This window comes from Bombyx mori, chromosome 17 (genome assembly GCF_030269925.1).
Source record: "Bombyx mori chromosome 17, ASM3026992v2".
In the NCBI taxonomy this organism is placed as follows: Eukaryota; Metazoa; Arthropoda; class Insecta; order Lepidoptera; family Bombycidae; genus Bombyx; species Bombyx mori.
Genome location: NC_085123.1, coordinates 15,380,601 through 15,404,236, shown reverse-complemented (window position 1 = coordinate 15,404,236; position 23,636 = coordinate 15,380,601). Strand labels below are relative to the sequence as shown.

Here is a 23,636-nt window from a genome sequence, read left to right as displayed (position 1 = left end):
TTTTTTGGGTATAATTGGAAAAATGAACTGATTAAAGCACCTCAATAAACTACGTCAGAACCTTCGCTGAGACAGAACTTACCTAAGGTGAGCTGGGGGCAAAGTGACGGCTTTTGCGCTGAACGCGACATGCGTTCTTGCCGCGTTACTCCATGGAATTGGTAGCTATCGCTGTCTCAATCGCCAAGTCGGTCAGTCTGCAGACTATCTGATACCCACATAGACGGCGCTATCAACACGCTTCCACAGGATATCAGCCGCTTTTTCTAAATCATCTTCGACTTCGTCCTGATAATTCTTATTAAAAACCACTCCCCTCGTGTAAACATGAAATTAGCTCCTAGTTAATTTCCGGCTGTCTGTCTGTGGAGTTCTCACGTTGAAACAATAAGCGGGAATGGCGCCGTGTAATTCGGATTAGTATGCGTAGCAAGTATCCTTTGTTTCCTTTAAAACAATAAAAAAAATCTCATATAATTGAGATTAGAGCCTTTGATTATGATTCTGACCTTTTTTTTTGTGAAAAATGAAATTCCAAATAAAATCATCGCAAGTAAAGTTACTGCAAATATTAAGTTTTAAATGTGAGTTATACACTACTCATTTGATTTCTTTTTTTTTAATAGAACACAGTGAAGATCTCTGCCCGTATGCCCGTCTGCCTACAAAGACAATAAAAAAAAATAAAAAAGATCTTACTCCTCTTCACATAACGTTAGCTGTCGACACGAAACTAATTTGCATGCATGAAATGAATGCATGCATTACGAAAGTATTAAATTGCACGTGAAACTGTTGGTAAAACTAATGTCACGAAATTAATTTCATGCCACTAATTTCGTAATGTAAATTCGCCTTTAATCACATACGATCGTAATATGCTGTTACGTATAATACTCATACAGCTCTACTGCTCATTTTATGGCGAATAACAATCTCAAAACCACAGAAAAAAGGTACAGTCATAATGATATTCGTGGGACCAATAACACCGTGCTATGCTGAGAAATAATAACACTTATGTAAATAAACTATTTTCCTTTATAGTAAATTTGTACAGCGCTCTACAGCTCCTATGTAATCATATAGATGGCGCTGTCGATAATGGTGACATCACATACATTGTGAAGGGATGACATCTGCCATGTTGTTCATAAATTAAATTGGATAGTTATTAAAAGGAATTCGGAGTGGTGGACTTCGAATGTCGTTTCTTTGTTTTCAGGTGAGATACCTATTATAGATTTGCAATGTGGTGGTACTGTTTGTTACTCTTGTGTATGTTTTAAGTTATCTCTATATATAAAAATGAATTGCTGTTCGTTAGTCTCGCTAAAACTCGAGAATGGCTGGACCGATTTGGCTAATTTTGGTCTTGAATTATTAGTGGAAGTCCAGAAAAGGTTTAAAAGGTACATAAATGAATGAAAATGATCGGAATTAAATAAAAATAACAATTTCTTCTTCCTTTGATGTGTCCCCTCAAAATAATGTTATTTTCTGTTATCTTCGTATGTCTGACGGATTCCTTTTGTATGTTTTAAGTTTATTTTATACAAAAGCTTAGGTCTTTTATTTATCGATTGAGGCACTACGAAGTCTGCCGGGTCAGCTAGTTAAAATAATATTATAAAATCTTTGTTTTCACAGCAACGCCATGTTTATTTCAACTTACAATTCGTAGTAAACCAAATAGAAAAAGTCTTATACTTATATTACTTATTTATTTACCTTAATACATCCAAAGAATGGATACAACGAAACGATACGTCGCTGTCTCCCCATTGATACGCAAACGAGGTACAGAAAGCGCTCTATTACCAAATCAGCCGAAAAAAAAACAAAGGCAGCAATGACATTTATCTAATTACGGAATCGCGATAAGGGAGTCTCGGGGTGGGTAATAGGGGTCCGAGACTCCGAGAGAGAGGAACGCAGTTGGCGTCATACCGCGGTGGAGCGCGGACGTCACACGCTCGGCTCGCGTCCTGAGCTTTCGCGTACCGTGCTTTCTGTGAATGTGAAATGATACGTGAAAGAAATAAGTTATGTGCGTTATAATTTAGATGTCTTATTTTGTACAAGATGACTGTGCTCCTCGTTTTTGGACTTTTCGTAGGTGAGTCGGTTTTAAGAGAGAACCTATTTTATGCTTATTTATATTTTGATGATTAAAAGAATTTTCATGATATTTGACTTTTTTCTCATATAAATATTTGAACATGAACTTACTGAAAAAAAAAACAAATTAGAATAGTCCTTAAAAATACTATTGTAATTTATTATAACCTTGTATTAATAAAAAAATATAACTGTATTTTTAAAGGCAATTCTTTTTTTTTTTTTTCGTTTCAAAATTGGCTTTAGTATCTGATTAAATATGATTTAGGATACTTTAAACTTTAATATCGTGTCGACTTTTACATTTTACAAATTTGAGTGATTTCATTATTTTACTGTTTTCATGATCAAGAATGATCAAGGTGCATAGCAATGGCAAATATATAAATTCGAACTCGCTAACTAATTGTAACATTTAATACTATATATTATATATAGTATAAAATGTACAATTAGTAATACAGTCAAAATCTGTTATAACGACATCGAAGGGACTGCTCATATTAAGTCGTAAAAACCGATAGTCGTAACAACCGGTGATGTTTAATGTGTATCGTGCAAGTACAAACAAATCGATAGGGAATTATTGGAAAAATATATTTACATAATACGCGATTTTTCTTCAATATTAATTTGTTTTCTTTTTCTTTGCGACATTTTGAAAGTTTCACGAATAACTCCACAAAGCTTTGGTGCGTCTTGTGTATAGATAAGTAACAAACTAACTGAAGAGATATGAAGAAGCGGGCTTTGACTACCGCATGCACGTGTTTTGTTTCTAAGAATTAGAAAAGACCCTACACTAAACTAAATCCTATTGTTTTCTTTCCTGATTTTAATAGCCATTGAAGACAAATGTGGATACCTATTCAAATTGTTTACAATACAGCTTAGTCGGTCGTTCTAACAGATCTAATTCTCCGAAATATTAGTTAAATGTGGTCGTTTTATGAGGTATGTCGTTATAAGCAATGTCGTAGAAAGCAATATTTTTAATAAGGCGGTTATATGGCATTCAGCCGGGACCTTTGTTCTTGGTTATTATAACCGATATGTCGTATTAAACGATGTCGCAGTAAACGGTTTTGACTGTATATATTTTATTTGCATACAGATATAACTATAACTATTATTGGTATTGAGATATATGGAAATTGGTTTAGTCAGTGGCTGTCAAACTATGTGAATTATTTAATACCGATCATAAGAACATGTTCCGTAACTTTAAATTGTAGTACTATGACGCGACTTGATTGCGACAGAAAATCTAGCTTACGTAAAATATTTTTAAATTGTTTAAAAAAAATTCAATACCTTTGAAGGCAATCGATGCTTCTCATTCAAAGCGATCATATTACTCAATCTTTGAAAACTTTGATTACTCTATTAAATTGAAAACAAAAAAACACAGCCCTGATTGTGTCTTATCTATTACATATAAAGCATATAAATTGTGTGACGTGTAATATAATTGAAAATATTTGAAGGTAATGTGCTTGGACTTATGGCTTGCCTACTTTTGTAGACTAAGAATTCAAGACTGAGACATGTGTCTAGTTTAGTTCATGTGTTCAATATTATCATATTTTTTTTAGATTATAATATTTTGTGTAATTTTCTGTATATATATATATATGTCAGAGGAAGCAATGAGTCGAGTTGATTCTTGTTTACATGCTTAATGTTTATTATTATTAGTTTTACGTTGTAATTACTTTTATAATTCTTAATTTTATTTTATCTTGTTTGTTACGTTTTTCTATAACTTTAAAACCTTTCATAAAAATAAACTGTAATAAAAGGTCCCATAACTGTAAATCACGTAGGCAGCGACCAATCAGAGCAGAGCGTCTTGTCTTGAGCGTGGTCGAGGCGCCATCTTCACTTTGGAGAAAGCTTGTATTGTGGTGTGACGCATTTTGTATTTTGTGAGCATAAAAACGTATCGAGTTGGATCGTTGGATAATTTGGATATAGTTAAAGTGAGATTGGTGCACCGAACTCGCTGCTCGGTCTAAACTGTTGTATTCCTACAATATTACCGTGGAATAACAAAATATTGTATAAACTGAATTAAACTACTCGGCTGTGAAATATCAAAACCTAGTATCTGCATAAAACTAAATTTTACAGGAGAGCCGAAAAACAATTTCATATCTTTGACAGCGTGCCGTTTCAATAATATTAGTCGTACCTTCTTGAGAGTGATTGCAAAATTTGAGGTACATAACAGGCTTTATAAAAAAGTAGATTTCATGCGTCTATCACAAAAGATGTACGTAGAGGAGCAGTTACTAATAAAAAGATTGTTTTCTTAGATCAAACTTTTTGAGTGTGACAATTTCAAAACCTAGTAAGATCACTTGCTTTGTTTTCATCTAGTTCTAAAATATAATGAGTGGGGATAAACGCAAATTAATAGACTTAGTAAGATCACTTGCTTTGTTTTCATTTAGGTCTGAATTTACTGAGTAGGAACTAAATGCAATTTTATAAACATAGTAAGAAAAAACAGAATAAAACAACATAAATATGGGCAGAAATAAGCAGTTTTAATGAAAAAGAAAAAAAAACACATAATCGGAAACCAAACACTATTTGTTCACAGTAAAAAATCAAAAAATAATCACTCAAAATATTTGAAAACAGTCAAATAAAAATAATTGTCCACTAGAAACTAAATTAACTGGATTATTATTAATCGGTACACTTTGCCAAAACTTCTTTAAGCTAAATAAAGTTGTTACTAGGCCTTCCTTTTTACTTTCGTTAATGCCTCTTGGAATATTTTTTAAGGTTGGCATGTTCAAGAAAATCCAACTCGGAATACGGAGATTCAAAATCATTCCTATAAAACATATTACGGCACCCATTTACAAATATTACTTCAACCAAAGAACTAAGCCAAAAATTATTAATGGGAACAAGGTCATCATTGCGTCGCGGTATGCGTTTCTTTTTTACCCACTCATACGATTTTTGGAATTCGATAACTTCAATATGCAATCTGCAACCCAAAATTACATTCTTATAGTCTTCAAAATCGTACACAGCATCTTTTGTTTTTAATCTGCCTCTTCATATTGCCATGAACTCCATCAGCTGACATACGTGTGTGATCTTTAGTTAGGTAGGTATTACAAAGTCAAACTTTTTAAATTGAAAAACCCAGAGATTATTATAGTAACAAGTGATGTAAAGAGGATCCAATTTTTATTTTGAGCTGTGCAATTATCACACCACAATATCAAATGATTAAAATCTCTTTCTTTTCCGATCATTGCTGCAATTGCATTAACAATGTCATGAGCATCTCGTCCAGAATAGGCTTCATGCCATAGAATACAAATATTATTGACATTAGTTTTCTTTCTGATTGGTGCAAATGTCAAGTTGAAAGTTATCATTCTACTCAAGAAAAACGATTCTTTGACTTTAGGCATGTCGGGTAACAACATAACTTTTTGTAAATCCATCGAATAGTATCTCACAGAGGAAGTATTTTGTAGGGAGGCATCTTCTTGATACTTTTGTATTGCTTTACTTGCTTTAGCTTTGTGATCCTCGTATGCAGTTTTAACATCCTCTGGAATATTTGCACCTTCATTTACTTTATGTGTCGTAGTAGGTTGCAATTTTGGAAAACAAAAAACCTTGACAATAATAAAACACACTGAAGCGTACTTACATTTCACCATGTTGTTCTTTTAAAGCACTCAAGATCAATTTCGACCTATAAAACTGATTTTTACTCATTTTATAGACAAAAACACGAACGACGTGCAACGATTTTCTCACTTACTAAAGTTTCGCGGGAGTTTTGACGTTTATTTCAACCATTTCATTGACTTAGTATCTGCATGAACCATTTTAAATCCAAGTAACTACAAGCACTTATTAGGTTTTTAAAATGGTTGATGTTATATACTATGTTCTAATCTTGTAATATTTGCATTTTGAAAACCTTTACTGTAGATACTAGGTTTCCGACTTTGTGTAACTTCGTTTTTTACAAATTTTTGGGGGTTTTTGCTATCCTAATATGTGGAGAATGGTCTACAAGGTCGAAAAATGCAAAAACACACTTTTTTTTAAATTTGTCAGATACTAGGTTTTGAAATTGGACAGCCGTACTGATAAAACGGCATCCATTGTGTTTTGTGCTCGCACTTTAACCCCATGACGCCCACTAAGCCCGCAGCCACTAATGGCGATGTCGACGAGGAGAGCCTTTCCCCGACATCAGAAGTGGGATCGGTGCAGGCACAAAATGTGAACGAACAGACGACGGCAAATGATGGGTGGCGTGCCTTATTTGAAGCACAACAAACCAGCATGAAGCTACTCGTGGAGGCTTTGACTAAACCACCGAATCTTGAGGATAAAAACATCACGCTGCCTAAGTTTCAACCGGATGATGCAAACACTGACGCCCGGGCCTGGCTGGCCACGGCGGACATTTGCTTATCGGATCGTGAGATACAGGGAAGTAAATTAATTCTCATTCTTAGTAAGGCTATGAAAGGGTCGGCTGCAACATGGTTTTCTCAAATAGTTTTTCCTAATATGAAATGGGTAGAATTTAAGGAAATTTTTATTTCTCGATTTGTTACGTTAGAAACATGTGCAGCGACGTTATTGAAGATGCTTAGTGGTAAACCACAAGAAGGTGAATGTCTTGCTGCATATGCAAGCCGTTTATTTACCTTACTCATGTCACGATGGAGTAATTTAGAAAAGGAAGAAATGGTGGTGTCTTTAATACTTGCACACATGGGACAAATTGAGCCACGGTTACAACGCAATATTTTTGCGGAAGAAATAACAACCCGCTGTAAAATGCAACGCGAACTAATGGCTTTTTCTTATCGCAAACGGAGCTACCAAGAGATTACAAAAGCCGTTGCAAGCAATACGCACGATAACAAACTTCCTAAATTAAGTTCTGGTTCCACAAAATGTTACGCTTGTGGAAAGCTTGGCCATAAATCTAATGAATGTTTCAGTCGATCGCATGAAAAACAGCAAACAACTCCGATCTTCGAACACCCTGACACAGCTGAGGGTAAGCGTGCCCCTGTGACTTGCTATAAGTGTGGTGTTGAAGGTCATGTGGCATCGCGGTGCTCAAAAACATGGTCAGTTGCAAGTAATAGTGCACAGCCCACCGTCGCACCCAGCGTCGTGAAGCGAGTGAACGTGTGTGGTATGAAGCCTGTCACCAGGATAATTACACAATTTGGTGAGCAGTTCTCATTTTGTTTTGATTCTGGTGCTGACTGTTTCTTAATTAAAGAGAGAGCGTCTCTCGTAAGCTTGTCGGTACATTACAGCACGCTATTTAATTGCTACATTGTGTAACATGTAACTCACAAATTTGGATAGGATGGCGTGGTGGCCATAGGATGGCGTGGTGGCCATAGGATGGCGTGGTGGCCATAGGATGGCGTGGTGGCCATAGGATGGCGTGGTGGCCATAGGATGGCGTGGTGGCCATAGGATGGCGTGGTGGCCATAGGATGGCGAGGTGGCCATAGGATGGTGTGGTGGCCATAGGATGGCGAGGTGGCCATAGGATGGCGAGGTGGCCATAGGATGGCGAGGTGGCCATAGGATGGCGAGGTGGCCATAGGATGGCGAGGTGGCCATAGGATGGCGAGGTGGCCATAGGATGGCGAGGTGGCCATAGGATGGCGAGGTGGCCATAGGATGGCGAGGTGGCCATAGGATGGCGAGGTGGCCATAGGATGGCGAGGTGGCCATAGGATGGCGAGGTGGCCATAGGATGGCGAGGTGGCCATAGGATGGCGAGGTGGCCTAGGATGGCGTGGTGGCCATAGGATGGCGTGGTGGCCATAGGATGGCGAGGTGGCCATTTTATTGCTATTAGTCTGTTAACGGCGAAGTGGCTGCTTAGATACTATGGAATTAATTTAGAATGTAGCGTGGAATCTATTAGGATTCAGATCGGAATACGAAACAGAAATGGAGTTATTGCATAAAGGATCAAATGTAAGGATCCTGTAATGTCCTGGGTCAGGAGTGGCCGAGACGTACAAAAATAAAGTTTCTTTTTTTGCAGATAGCGATGATGCACGGCCTTCAACATCACACGAGGACGTGTGATATGTCAGGACGGCCGTGTCAGAGGAAGCAATGAGTCGAGTTGATTCTTGTTTACATGCTTAATGTTTATTATTATTAGTTTTACGTTGTAATTACTTTTATAATTCTTAATTTTATTTTATCTTGTTTGTTACGTTTTTCTATAACTTTAAAACCTTTCATAAAAATAAACTGTAATAAAAGGTCCCATAACTGTAAATCACGTAGGCAGCGACCAATCAGAGCAGAGCGTCTTGTCTTGAGCGTGGTCGAGGCGCCATCTTCACTTTGGAGAAAGCTTGTATTGTGGTGTGACGCATTTTGTATTTTGTGAGCATAAAAACGTATCGAGTTGGATCGTTGGATAATTTGGATATAGTTAAAGTGAGATTGGTGCACCGAACTCGCTGCTCGGTCTAAACTGTTGTATTCCTACAATATTACCGTGGAATAACAAAATATTGTATAAACTGAATTAAACTACTGATAAAACGGCATCCATTGTGTTTTGTGCTCGCACTTTAACCCCATGACGCCCACTAAGCCCGCAGCCACTAATGGCGATGTCGACGAGGAGAGCCTTTCCCCGACATATATATATATATTTACTGTATAAAAGGCGATTGCATGCAGCAGATATGCGAATGTTGCGATGGATGTGTGGAGTAACGAGAATTGATAGAATACGGAATGAATATGTTAGAGGAAGTCTGAAAGTGGCACCTGTGACAGAGAAGCTGAGAAGTGCCCGTTTGGGATGGTACGGACATGTGATGAGACGAAATGCAAATGAGGTTGGTAAGAGAGTGTTAAATATGAATGTGAAAGTATATAGAGGAAGATGTAGATCTAAGAAGAAATGGATGGATTGCGTGAAAGACGATATGTGTAAGAGGGGAGTGAGCGAAGAAATGGTATAAAATATGATAGAGGAGTATGGAAGGAGAAAACATGTTGCAACATGAACTTGCTCGCGCGGTTCAGTATCTTTACTGGGGGTCGGACGTCTTGTGAGTTCGCGCGGGTAGGTACCACCACCCTGCCTATTTCTGCCGTGAAACAGTAATGCGTTTCGGTTTGAAGGGTGGGGCAGCCGTTGTAACTATACTGAGACCTTAGAACTCATACCTCAAGGTGGGTGGCGGCATTTACGTTATAGATGTCTGTCTATGGGTTCCGATAACCACTTAACATCAGGTGGGCCGTGAGCTCATCCAACCATCTAAGCAATAAAAAAAAAACTCCATCCTACCTATTCCTATTACGATCTCACAATCGTTTCCGTTGTAGTGTTAGCATAGCCGTTTTTCTAATAAGATTTTGATCTTATCTAACGGCCGTCTGGTGTAGTGGTAAGTGACATGGTCACTACATAAGGGGGTCGCGGGTACGAATCCCGCCAAGGGAAGATATTTGTATGATAAATATAAATGTTTTTTCCAGGGTTATGGATGTATATTAAATATATGTATGTGTATAATAAAAATCTTACATTTATTTCCATTATCTGGTTCCTGTAACATAAGTTCTTTACGAACTTATCACGGGACCAGTTAACGTGGCGTGATCGTTAGTAAATATTTAATTATTATTTATTTATTTATCAGGGTAAGCGACGGCATTGCCCTTTGGTTTCCGGTAATTGCCTAACACCAGTGGGGCTTCAGATGTACCGCTACCTTAAGCCTGGTTTTCAACAATCACGTATTCTTGTGGATATCGTCGAAATTTGTCTCTAATAACGTTCGTATTTTCGATATCTTTGTTGTCTGTGTTTTTCACAAGAACTAATTCCTGTTACATTTTAGGTACAAGTTGTAATGTTATTTTAGGTTATTATTATTATGTTATTTTAGGTACAAGAACGGGTCTATGCCATTTTATTTTTATTTGTGCAAAAAATTAAATTTTACGGAAAATACCGACTATTTGAATGAACATTACTGGTGGTAGGACCTCTTGTGAGTCCGCGCAGGTAGGTACCACCGCCCTGTCTATTTCTGTTGTGTGCGTTTCGGTTTGAAGGGTGGGGCAGCCGTTGTAACTATACTGAGATCTTAGAACTTATATGTCAAGATGGGTGGCGCGTATACGTTGTAGATGTCTATGGGCTCCAGTAACCATTTAACACCAGGTGGGCTGTGAGCTCGTCCACCCATCTAAGCAATAAAAATAAAATAAAAAAACATTTCAAAAATAGAAAAAACAAGCCCGCTGAATTTGTCTCGCTGGTTCTTTTCAGGATTGTAAATTTATTTAAACCGGTAGGGATGACATGAAAGAGATTTAATAATTATGTTTTGATGATATTTCCTCGTCCAGTCGTGCTTCTCCTGTGACCATTTTCATCCATGACTTTCATCCTGACGATGTTGTGCCATCTCGTCCTGTTTTCGTTGAATTAACTGGTGAAGTGTACCTGGTCAGTCAATTGATATATTATGACATATTTAAATTGAAGTAGGGAATTTGAATTCGGATCTGCGAAAAGCCATAAAAATACTGAACTTTCCATTTAATTGTTTACAATTTCAATAACACGAGAATCGTTTTTTGATTGGTTCACGCTGGTCATAATTTTCCAGGCTTTCGTCCGTTTTTACACACACTAACGCACACATTCACACAGACGAGCTCACATGCATACATACGGAAACAACATGAAGATTTGTCTTTTCGCACGCACTTTAATGAGGATAATTATCCAAATAAGTTCGTGAGTAGATCGGTCTCTTTCAGTCCAGTCTATTCCGATACACACAAGTTGTAAATAAAATAAAATATTATTGGGTTGATGAATGGATGAGCTCACAGTCCATCTGTAACTGGAGCCCATAGACATCTACAACGTAAATGCGCTACCCACCTTGAGATATAAGCTCTAAGGTTTCAGTATAGTTACAACGGCTGCCCTACCCTTCAAATCGAAACGCATTACTGCTTCACGGCAGAAATAGACAGGGTGATGGTACCTACCCGCGCGGACTCAAGAGGTCCTACCATCAGTAATTACGCAAATTATAATTTTGCGAGTTTTATTTTTATTACACGATGTTATTCCTTCACCGTGGAAGTCAATCGTGACGTTTGTTGAGTACGTGTTTAAAAATATAATAAAAATAATATCTAAATTAAGCCTGCTTAAGCCACCGGTGTCGGATCCACCGGTATCGGATCATACACGAAATTTCTTATTGTGACGTGCTGGCTTCCCGTTCGCCGCTCAGAAACCATTAAGGAACCCTAATGCTGGAGAGAGCTAGGACTTGAAGAGCATCAGATGAGTCACGCGTATTGTATTTTCTGATTCAGGCTGTACTTTCCCATCTTCGCGCGTCGCTAAAATAGCCTCTGCATCGCATTGCATAATTTGAACCATTTTTCTTTCACAGTCTGGTTGTAGTGTTACCTTAGGGAAATTCCCTACCCTGCCCCAGCTTGACCTCGGGCGGAAATAGGGCTCACGTGAGAGAGTGCAAGGGGAGATGTTTAGTGGATATCCCTGGTAGTCCTACCCACTAAACATCCTTGAGCCGCGGTCTGCTCCCAATATGTATATCATCAAATATTACATACCCCGCGAACCTGGTGGTAGGACCTCTTGTGAGTCCGCGCGGCATGTACCACCACCTCACCTATTTCTGCCGTGAAGTAGTAATGCGTTTCGGGTTGAAGGGTGGGGCAGCCGTTGTAACTATACTGAGACCTTCGAACTTATATCTCAAGGCGGGTGGCGCATTTTCGTTGTAGATGTCTATGGGCTCCAGTAACCACTTAAAATCAGGTGGGCTGTGAGCTCGTCCAACCATTTAAGCAATAAAAACCCCCAGGCGCCGACACCCGGAATGAGGTTCCGACCCGAAAAAAACGAGTATGATATGACATCATTCAATGCCATATGTAAAAACCTTGGACAGGTACGAACGTGTAAAACCAGAGTGTTATTTTAGCGTGTTGCTTACTTAGGGATGAGGTATTCATACATATTTATGTTTTGAAAGCCATTTGCGTATTAGCGATGTCCTATGCTAAACACGAGTTTACAGGTTAGAGACCTTTGTGAGTACAGTTAAGCATTCAGGCTTAAGTCTCCAGTGGGAAGAGAGGGGTGGTAGAGTCCAAGATGAATTTGATATTAAGTGGACCGTGATGGTAAAAGTCATTCTGATGTAAACAATGAGACAGCTGCTGTAATTGTCAATTTTTTTTTTATGATTGAAAGATTACTGGTGGCCCGGAGGCCTTTCCAGTTTTACCAGGACAGGTGGGCGAGCAAAGGCTCAGCCAGAAGGGGTGGGATTTGCTAACAGCTGCCCGAGCACCTCCGAAGGAGACCTAACAACTCAAGAGCAACTGCTTCGCGAATGAATCTACTACCGGATCGCAATCGCGACCCGCTGAGAAGACCCGGCGAGAAACTCAGCAGGCTGATGCATGGGTTAGGTTGCACGTCGACCTTTTTGTCGAGTTCGACGAGTACGGTTACCGGGGTCCCTAAGCCAGCTCCTAGTGTTAGACCTGAATACGTCTAATGCAATGGTTATTGGATCTGATGGATCCGTAAAGACGTGTAATCGTCAAACTATGCCGGTATACGAATTACGAAAGCAGACTCCCTTTATCCATTCAAACGAGCTCCACGTAGATGGAATAACATTCTGTAATAAAATCAAAACCGTGAATAATACAAGTCCTCATCCTTGGCGCGAAGCAGTAATGCGTTCCGATTTGAGGGGAGAGGTCACCGCCAAATGTACAATAGTACAAAGGTGGACCTGGAAAGGACCTGAGATTTAGAAGTCACGTCTCAAGGCGGGTGGCGGCAATTATGTTGTTAATGTCTATGGGCTCCAGCAACCATCTGCGCAATAAAACCAGCAATTAACGCTATCAGCCGTGTTTTCCACTAGAAAAAAAAAGGCAGAATATTATTGATACAAAAATCACCGGAGCACCATAAATTTAATGTAAACGGGACGAAGTTTTGAAGCAACACAAGTTTATAACACACACATCCGACGTTCATAATTTACATGCCGGTTGACAGTTTGAAACTGATGAAATTACTTCGAAGCGAAGATATTCCGAAGAATTTTATGGACACCCTAACTTCTGTGGAACGGGTCGTGCACTTTAGAATTTTCGTGTCATCGCATTCTCGGTTTTATTTATAGAATGCAGAAGAGCTTTGTTTGGAAAATATGGATAAAGTCAATGTTCTTCTCTCCATTAAGTGGGCTTCTTCTCGTATTATTATCCAAATTCAGAGAAGATACAGAGGAATGTTTGAGTCGAACTGAAGATAGCCTATAACCTATGTCGTAAGCGTCAAGAAGGGTGTGATTTGTAAAAAAGAATACACGTTTATCGATGCCATAACGCGAATTCCATCACCCACTTTGAGGCATAAGATCGAAGAAAACGGTCGGCAGTGACTTGGCTATTGCTGATGTTCATAAGCGGTAACCACTCAAAATCAGCTATGCTCCGTATCCTCGTCAACCTACAAGTGCGATAAAATAAAAAGTTGAATTTCGATCATAATCTCAAGATTTGGATTCATCTTAAGAAGTGCATTTTTACGTTTGTTTTGCAAATGAAATCAAAAGCAGGGCGCAGGGCCATTGAAATTTAAAAATTATCTCCAGGGATGCTCTTATCGTGAAGAAAACTCAAGTCAAGTTCTTTTGGGTGTAACGAAATATCATGTAATGTTTTTATGGAATAATAGATTGTGGTTAGCTCAATATTGAAATTGCCACAAATAATACCTTAGTTGTCCGGTGACCACAGAAACTGTAAAGTATCCGGAACGTCCAACATAAAATATCCACAAAAAAACCCAAGATAAAGTCTTAGAAATTGTTTTTATTTTGTTTACAACTCACTAAAGCCAAACATGCAGAAAGTATTCGGTCAAAAAATCGAGATGTTTTGGGAGACAAACGTACTATATAATGAAATAGCGACGACATCAAGTGAGCGTCGCTCGTTGGATAATGCTCTTAAAAGGGGACGGAAGATGGCACTTACCAATTTAGATAAAGGAGCAAAATGATATAATCAGTATCTTCCTTCATTGATATTTTGAATTCTTCTCTCCTGAGTCATATTCTGGTTAATATATCAGGTTATTTATTTTTTCTTTTTAGAGTGTAGATTGCCAAAGCACAAACTGTTTCTCGTCGCTCCTCTTGAAACATGGACTTTAAGTTTCCAATTGTATTAAAATCATGTCAATTTCATTATAACAACAACTTCAATCATTCATAAAAACTTCTTCGCGACAAAAATAAGCGAAGATGCTTACTAAATTTAAAAAAAATATTAAAATTTGAGAATTTGTCAAGTGTTTGTTGATTCCAGTGACAATTTCTATTTACCTCCCGGTAACTTACTCGCTGTTCGTACTAAATTGAAACAGTAGTACATAATTCGTAGGTAAATTTCTCCTTCAGCCGAAATGTATGACTATTTCGCGACACAGCAAGGTAGTGAGTTCGGGCTAGTTGCTAGGATTAGGCGTAGCAGATTGACGCTATTGACTGTTAATAAAAAAGCGCTTATATGGGTGGACGTGATCACAGCCCACCTGGTGTTAAGTGGTTACTGGAGCACATAGACATCTACAACGTAATAGCGCCTCCAACCTTAAGATATAAGTTCTAAGGTCTCAAGTATAGTTACAACGGCTACCCCACCCTTCAAACCGAAACGCATTACTGCTTCACGGCAGAAATAGGCGGGGTGGTGGTCCCATCCGTGCGGACTCACAAGAAGTCCTACCACCAGTTAATCACACACTTTTATCTTCCAGTTACAAACTGGCTGAACACTATATATTCTGAAATTATATTTTTGAAGGTGATAGACATTACAACGTGATGCCACTAACCAACTAATCACATGAGATCGAAGTCATCACAAAATCGCAATTTGTCCATTCATTTTCTAACGCATAAGTTAGCACTGGTCACAATCAAACAGGGCCGGATATAGCTAGTCAACAATGTATCGATGTAAATTGATAATTATTGTCTAATTAGCAAATTTAATTCAACATTACGAAAACAAAGACCCTTTAAAGTAATTAAGATGACCACTACACCGCCCTCCAAACTTGAAGGATCCGCTAACGAGAAAAACAATTAACTTGGAAAATGGCTTCCAATTTCCGCGGGACCCGGTTGCGTAACCAGAGATATTTTCTCGATTTTACGTTACGTATACCGTGGTATCGGATATTAGGATATTTTTTAAGGATCCGAAATGATGATATTTAGTTACTTTGGGAGTTCTGGTCACGCTCCACCGGTGACTATCGCTTGTTTGTATGACAAAGAATTAAAAAAAATCAACGATTTCGTATATTTCTGCATTGACATTTTTCGGGAGCACTCTTTTAAACTGCTGGATCGGACCTAATTTAATATCATAAAAGCTAAGTTTTATGAACTCATCCTCAGGACTATTCAGTATTGCAAATATTTCCGCTGATAGGCATAGCTTGATTCCTAGTGTCAAACCTAGATCACTTGATTTGGAGGTTATCCGTGCGTACCTTAGATGATTCGTTCTACGTCTAGCAATGTTTTGCTGTTGTTTTTTAAATAAATACTAATATTAAAAATTACCTTACCATAGACAAAGATAAGAAACTTTGTAAATCAATCTAAATACTCATTAAGCTGCGAACTCGGAAATCAAGAAAAAAAAAACTTGATGGCACGCAAAGAAAAAAATGGGAAAATGAAGGCTTTTGTGACGCAAAAAAACACAATAACCCTATTCCGGTGGAAATTCCCTGAGTTTTACTGCAAAAATATGTAAATACATACCAAGTGAAAAAAAAGAACTAATTTATTAGTTAGTAGTATTATTCTGAAGAAGAAATGTAGATAGGACAGCCATCTTGTATTGACTCGACTTTGAAATAGGCAAGTGACATATTTGTGGGATTTTAATATTTTTATTCCAATTTGTTCACTGGTAACCTAAGGGGAAATTTCAGCATCTCGCGGACGGTTATATTAGCTCACGAGCTCAACCTAAGAGAATTAGCTAACAATAACCTTAGAAAGAGCGCTACTTCGCAGAATGTACCACCGGATCGGAATCATGATCCATTAATGTTTGGCGAGAACCTCAGTGGGTAATCATTTATTTATTTAAGAGTTTTATTATTTCCATCAAGAAATGATACTGCGACAGTCAGGATGTGATCTGCTTTGACAACAACTTCGATAACAGCACCAGATGGCTCTTAAGAAGTAATTATTTCGTCAATTAAAAAAAACCTAATTTAAAATGCAAGTACCTGAGGGTGTCCTACGTTCAGGTAAGGTCGTCGACCCCGCGCGTCATAGTTTTATTAACTGATCACGTTACATTGCGTGGAATTGAAATTAGTACTAAAATTCAGGTAGGCAGTGGCTTGGCTCTGCTCTTGGCATTGCTGACGTCCATGAGCGACGGTAACCATTTACCATTAGCCAAAATAATCAATTTAGACTCTTCGTGTTCCTGCATCATTAGACTAAACAAGAAAGGTCTCTCATTCACCCCCATATTAGGACTAATACTAGGATTTTATTATCAGTTTCAGTTATTCATTAGAAAAATGTATGCCACCACAGTCAAGAGGAAAGACTATAAAATACGGCTTCTATCTAGCTTAAGACTTCCCGTTTTAAAGAAAAGGCCTTAAATATGTTATCGAAAGAAACGGATTATTATAATCGATTGTTATGAATGGGACCGCCAGCTGTGCATTCCAAATTACGAAAGAGTAAACAAAACAGCAGAACGTCGGAAGTAAGTCAACGTCATCGGGTATTACGTGTTTCGTCACAGTAGCAATGCCACAAAAACGACTCATAGCATTAATGACATGTACGGAGTGAACACTACGAAAGAACGCAAATCTTGTTATAGGATTGAAAGCTTCCGACATGGAAATTTTGATTTAACGAACGAATCCTATGAAACTACAGCTAACAACGGCGAATTAAAGGTGATAGTGGAAACTGAGGATAATGAATCCACCGCTGAGTTAGTAGCTGCTTTCAAGCTTAGAATTAAAACAATATTTGTCCATTCGCATCAAATTGGCAAGGTTAAAAATTTTGATAAGTGGGTGTTACAAGAATTGAAGGATCGTGACGTGACGAAGGTGTTAAGCAAAAAAAAATAATTCCTTGCTTAACAAACACAGATAACAAGGGCATTTTTTGATCGCATTTTCACTTGCGATGAAAAATGTATTATTTTTGATAATTGTAACCGGTTATTATATTGGTTATACCCTGGTTTAACGCCTAGGTAATGTTCTAAACGAAAATCTAGCTCTAAAATTATATGGTCACTGCTTGGTGGTCTAGTGCCGGTACAATTCATCACAATTGTTTACCAAATGGCACCAGCATTACTGTGGATGTGGACTGTAAGAAACTGGACGCAATAATAGAGAAGCTCGCGAATCTCCGGCTTGGTTTAATCCTCCTCTCCGCCGCTCCTACACGACAACGGTCGACCTCATAGGATACAATATACTGTCTTTAAGCTATTATACAAGAGCTAGGGTTGGAAGTATTGCGTCATCCACCGTACTCATCAGGCGTTGCGCCGATCGAATACTACATTTTCTAAAGTTTGGACGATTTCTTGGCAACGAAAATAATTCAATACCTGAGAGGTAGTATAAAACGCGTTTAAAGAGTTTTTTGGTTCCCGTAAATTCTTCAAGAAGAGCATTGAAAAATTAACATTGCGTTGACAGAGATAGATCAATAGTTTCTGTATAATAAACAGCAATTTTGTAGGCAAATAAATTATATAAAACTGAACTAAATATTAGAATAATAATTGTTTATCGTTGTTTATTTGGTCAATACACCGACGTTATCCAGTCGCTAGCTAAAACATGTGCTAACCTTGGACATAGATCTTTTGAAATCACGGAGTCCAGCCTTTTTTGGCTACCCCATATAAAAATAATTCCGACAAAACCGCAATTCATAAACATGAAAGTCATAAATTAAGGGCCGCCTAAAAAAACATAAGTCTTTCAAATCCAAACGCAACGGACATCAAAGAGAGCATACGTTCAAAGCAGCTACAACGTTTTGATGTAGCCCAGCGGGGGTTTCCGCCAAAAAGGCACCAGATGGAGCGAAAGATAATCGGGTCGATGTAATGGACCCTAAATCCGGCCTTCGTACGTAAAGTGTTTGTGTGACTCATAAATGGACGGAGAGAACCACTTCGGCGACGACTCACTGGTTGGCTTTGAAGATTTAATCACTTGTTTTTGTACCTACTAAGAGCAGAACTGTAAATAGCTTATTAGTCGTTGTTGCCTAAAGGATAAGGCGTCCGACGCATTCGTGTTGAGCGACACACCAGTGTTCGAATCCCAGGCGAGTACCAATTTTTCTAATGAAATACGTACTCAACAAATGTTCACGATTGACTTCCACGGTGAAGGAATAACATCGTGTAATAAAAATCAAACCTGCAAAATTATAATTTGCGTAATTACTGGTGATAGGACCTCTTGTGAAACCGCGCGGGTAGGTACCGCCGCCCTGCCTATTTCTGCCGTGAAGCAGTAATGCGTTTCGGTTTGAAAGGTAAGGGCAGCCGTTGTAACTATACTGAGATCTTAGAACTTATATGCCAAGGTGGGTGGCACATTTACGTTGTAAATGTCTATGGGCTCCAGTAACCACTTAACAGCAGGTGGGCTGTGAGCTCGTCCACCCATCTAAGCAATAAAAAAAAAATACCGAAAAGTTTTTACTAACTTGCTTTTTACAGTACATAAATGGCTAAAGAATCCAACTGTCCCAACTTCTGAGTGCCAAGTGACTGCCAAACATACAGATGTCGCAATGGATATGAGCTTGTCTAATTGTTGAAAGTTAAAAACAGGGACAGAATTTGTCATGGTCTATAAAAAGTCAGATGTACTCGTGTTAAGTGTTGTGATTATGTGAGCTTAAATCCCGCAGCTAGGTAAGAATTTTCTAAAGAAATACGCACACAGCACTTGCTTACGAACGAGTTCCATGACTTAAAAGAAATTGTGTAATAAACTCCGCAAAAAATATAAATTCTCATAATTACTGAAGGTAGAGTAGCGGTAATTACATGTTCTGATTTAAAGGGTCCGACAGGCGTTATGCTATGCAATTGATACTTTCACCTCATGTCTTAAGGTGGCCGGCGGCATTCACATCGTGATAATAATATCCACATGTTTCGATAATCACTTTATGCCTGGTGGGCGCAGGGTCTTCGCCCATCTATTAGAACAAAAAAAAACTATGTCTAAAATATGCTGGTGGTAGGACGTCTTGTGAGTCCGCACGGGTAGGTACCACCACCTCCCTGCCTATTTCTGTCGTGAAGCAGTAATGCGTTTCGGTTGGAAGGGTGGGGCAGCTGTTGCTATATTGAGACCGTAGAACTCATATCTCAAGGTGGATGGCCCCGGTAATCACTTAAACGCTAGGTGGGTCATGAGTTCGTCCACCCATGTAAGCAATAAAAAAAAATGTATAGGTATATATACCATATTGAAATTAAGTTTCACTTTAACCTCGCAATTTATATAAATTTATTTTAATTTATATATAAATTTATAATTATATTATATAAATAAATTTTACTGGTGGTAGGACCTCTTGTGAGTCCGCACGGGTAGGTACCACCACCCCACCTATTTCTGCCGTGAAGCAGTAATGCGTTTCGGTTTGAAGGGTGGGGTAGCCGTTATAACTATACTGAGACCTTAGAACTAATATCTCAAGGTGGATGGCCCCGGTAATCACTTAAACACTAGGTGGGTCACGAGTTCGTCCACCCATGTAACCAATAAAAAAAATGTATAAGTATATATACCACATTGAAATTAAGTTTCACTTTAACCTCGCAATTTGTATAAAAAAAAAAAAACTCAAACCAAACTCGAGCGAAATTCTTAAACGAAAATAGAAGCCAAGTGTAGCTTTTGAATACTTGATGCTGAAACGTTCTCGGTAAAGATGTACTTAACGGTTGATAACTTAGTCTTAAGTAGCTCATTAACTATGTATAGAGGTCAGGGCGCCAGGTGCGTTGCGATGAAAAACCACCCTCGCTCCTAGAGAATCCCATTGTTTGCAAACTAAGATGTTGTACTGAAGCAAGAGGCTTTGGCAGGAAAGAAATCGTAGACGTTTTTGTGATGCCGTTTTAGTTATTAAGCATTGGTTGGGATATTTCAGTGACGTCGCAGTGAGTAACATGTGACATTTTTAAAGATGAGTTGATATTTGTTGCCGCCATAGTCTTCTTCAGTCTCTTACTGGTGGTAGGTCCTCTTGTGAGTCCGCGCGGGTGGGTACCACCACCCTGCCTATTTCTGCCGTGAAGCAGTAATGCGTTTCGGTTTGAAGGGTTGGGCAGCCGTTGTAACTATACTTGAGACCTCAGAACTTATATCTCAAGGTGGGTGGCGCATTTACGTCGTAAATGTCTATGGGCTCCAGTAACCACTTAACACCAGTTGGGCTGTGAGCACGTCCACTCATCTCGCAATAAAAAAAAAACTGTGCATCTAAGTTTAAAAAGTAACAGGCTACTTTAGTAATGTCAGCTTTTACGTTGTTTGTTGTGACATTTTTGATCTTGAGAACGGGGTACATGTCTTTAAATCATCATTTAATTTCTTGTCTCTTTTTTCAACATACACCCATCCTTTTCGTTTATACGAAATTTACTCTGCCTTTCATTTACCATTTCTATTACGAGCACACTCCTACAGCAATAATATAAACGTCAGACGAATTTGCTTCAATTTAAACTAGAACATTGTAACACATGGGGTAAATTTACCGAGTCGTTTGTGTGTTAACATATTCTCACACGGAAACACGAGTTTCAGAATGATTTTGGTAAGGGTTACTTTGAATTTCAAAGCGGTTTTGACCTAAAAGGTACGATTAATGAACAAATAAGGGTCTTACCTCTGTTAAGTAGTGACCAATATGACTGAGGGACGAACGTAACGATAATTCTGGCCACATTACAGCTTCGATGACAATTAGGCCAGAGAAGCTTCCATCTGAGGATTTGTCTATAGTTTGGCTGGGTAGTCGTTGACAAGGTGTGAAATACCGTTTCTTTGTTTTATAACAAAGTCCTTATGGACTCCCAAACCTTGACTGATCTGATTGGCAGTAGTAGAGGCAGAAAACAAAGTGAGCTTATAGCTGAAGACTTTTCAAATTTCTATTGGAGAAGAAGCATAAGCCATCGGAAAAACAGTGTAGGGGATTAATTACAGAGCCAAGTACGGAGGAAAAGTGACCCTTGAAAACGCGTCGTTGACAACCACACCAGTTTCATATCTTAAGGAAGATTTTTTCTGCTATCTGCTGGTGGAATACTGAAGAGAACAAAGCAGGAATCTTTTAAACAATCAATTCTTCAGAGGACCAAAGGTTCACCTAGATGTGTCACTATTATTTTACTATCAAAAACGTGCTAAAAGTTTATATAGTTTTATAGTTTTTATATTTACAACTGTATAAGCTCTGATGACATTTTAAACATTTATTTATTACAAATGTCATAGTTGAAAAAAAACAATGCCAATTTGACGAAACACTCAAAGAGGATATAACCACTACGTTTTAAGAGACGGGAGTGCCTTACAAATAGCGTAAATTATAATAAGTATGAAATGGAAGGGAAAAGTCGAAAACAATCATGCCAATATGAAGAATTAGAATTATAACAAGTACAATCCGCCTAAATTAGAATGCCGTCAATTACATACTGCTTTGTAGATGTTGTTGTTTTTTCAAACTTAGACGGGTTAAAAATTCGCTTTAGATTCATAGAATCGCTTTTTTACCTTGATTTTGCGCCAGGCTGGAAACGCTCATTATTTGAATAAACTTAAAGTCAACGAAACGTAAAAAACAAATTATCAGTTTTCTAGTTTATATATTTTATCAGTTAGCCGAATAGATTGTGCAGTGTGCTTTTAAACTTCGTGTAGTTATTGTGTTTCGCCTTCGTACCGTTGATTAAAAACTTGCCATCCCTGGAACAAGTTCATAACTACATTGTTTTGTATGCAAATTGATTTTCATAAATTAATATTTTCTAGGGGTTTATCGTCGTGTGGAATGACGTAGTGTTACGAGAGTACTGAATTTCGGTGTTAGTTATTTATTGAATGGTCCAAACTTAGCAAGCAGTGCTGAATTTGAATATGGATGGGACTGGCGTGATAAGTTTAATTTAAAACAAAATTTGAGATGAATACTTTGATATAGGCAGCAGCTCATCTATGCTAACAATGCCAGTATCTTTTGGCAGGTATTCTTATGATTTGGTAATAGTTTACCCCCATGCCTGGGACACCACACCCACGTGGGATGCCCCCTGGCTAAATAATGCGATGACCCCGACTAGCCGGCAGGAGGTGGATGAGGAGAGCCAAATACCGCGCTCAGTGGTGTGGATTGGGAGAGGTCTATGTGCAGCAGTAGACGACTGTGGGCAGGTGACTCTCACAGGACACGGACTCGATAATGCGAAAGCTGTCGCCCACCTTGAGAGATGACGTCAATTTTTTATTGCATTGGAACAATGGCTAACTAATAACCGGCAAATAGGGACATAGTAGGGTGGTTCTATCTGTCAGGACGTAGAGAAGAAACCGAGACGTAACAATGATAGAAGTTGAGATCAGAATTATATTTAGTAACATTGACAACAGATTGAACACGCACTATTATTGATATTGCGATATGACCAACTTTCAGAAAATTGTCATGCCTTTCTTTTTTATTGGACGATTTTCTTAGATGAGTGGACGAGCTTACAGCTTACTAGGTGTTAAATGTTTACCGGAACCCATAGACATCTATAACGTAAATGCCGTCACTCACCTTGAAATATAAGTTCGAATGCCTCAGTTTTGCCGGTGCCTACCGTTGCCTCTTAACTTTTTATATAAAGTAACAAAGATATAATTTGTCTGCAGTAATAGTCACAGCCCACAACATCACCCTGTTAGAAGTTCCAAGGTATGGAGACCCGTACCGGGAAGCAAACCTGAAATGCCACTACGCGAACGACAAGGGCGACCCACCCTTGCACTCCGTCAAGTGGTACCGAGGGAACAATGAGATATTTCGATACAGTCCTGGACAACAGGTTAGTATTATAAAATCCAGATTTATAATTCAACTCAGCAAAGAGCAGTCTCTTATATTCATATGCACAAAAACATTATGTAAAAATGAATTGCTGTTCTTTAGTCTCGCTAAAACTCGAGAATGGCTAGATCGATTTGGCTAATTTTGGTTTTGAATTATTTGTGGAAGTCCAGAGAAGGTTTAGAAGGTAGA

At 38.4% G+C, this 23,636-nt stretch overlaps 2 protein-coding genes and 1 long non-coding RNA gene across 5 annotated transcripts in view; 2 read left to right on the top strand and 1 right to left on the bottom strand.

The window, feature by feature from the left end:
- The first annotated feature begins 1,687 nt into the window (after window positions 1-1,687).
- LOC105841696 (uncharacterized) overlaps window positions 1,688-23,636 on the top strand; it is a 39,648-nt gene continuing 17,699 nt past the window's right edge. The window contains exons 1-2 of the mRNA XM_012690798.4: window positions 1,688-2,119; window positions 23,270-23,442. Of these exons, the coding sequence (XP_012546252.2) occupies window positions 2,086-2,119; window positions 23,270-23,442 (207 nt within the window). The 5' untranslated portion in view covers window positions 1,688-2,085. The remainder of the gene's footprint in view (window positions 2,120-23,269; window positions 23,443-23,636) is intronic.
- Window positions 6,001-8,723, top strand: LOC119629772 (uncharacterized). Of its 3 annotated transcripts, none has more exons than XR_009975295.1 (2): window positions 6,001-7,876; window positions 7,990-8,723. XR_009975295.1 is itself a non-coding variant. In XM_038016891.2 (2 exons), the coding sequence occupies exons 1-2, from the start codon at window positions 6,301-6,303 to the stop codon at window positions 8,245-8,247; spliced, it is 1,107 nt and encodes a 368-aa protein (XP_037872819.1). In that variant the 5' UTR covers window positions 6,006-6,300; the 3' UTR covers window positions 8,248-8,723. The 3 variants fall into 3 exon arrangements, 1 of the variants encoding a protein (XP_037872819.1); XM_038016891.2 differs by having other exon boundaries at window positions 6,006-7,363; window positions 8,204-8,723; XR_009975296.1 differs by having other exon boundaries at window positions 7,373-7,933.
- LOC134200490 (uncharacterized) lies at window positions 10,415-21,808 on the bottom strand. The gene is made up of 3 exons (XR_009975448.1): window positions 21,237-21,808; window positions 19,378-19,532; window positions 10,415-10,645 (listed from the first exon to the last, which is right to left on the bottom strand). It is a non-coding gene; the product is annotated as an uncharacterized LOC134200490 (long non-coding RNA).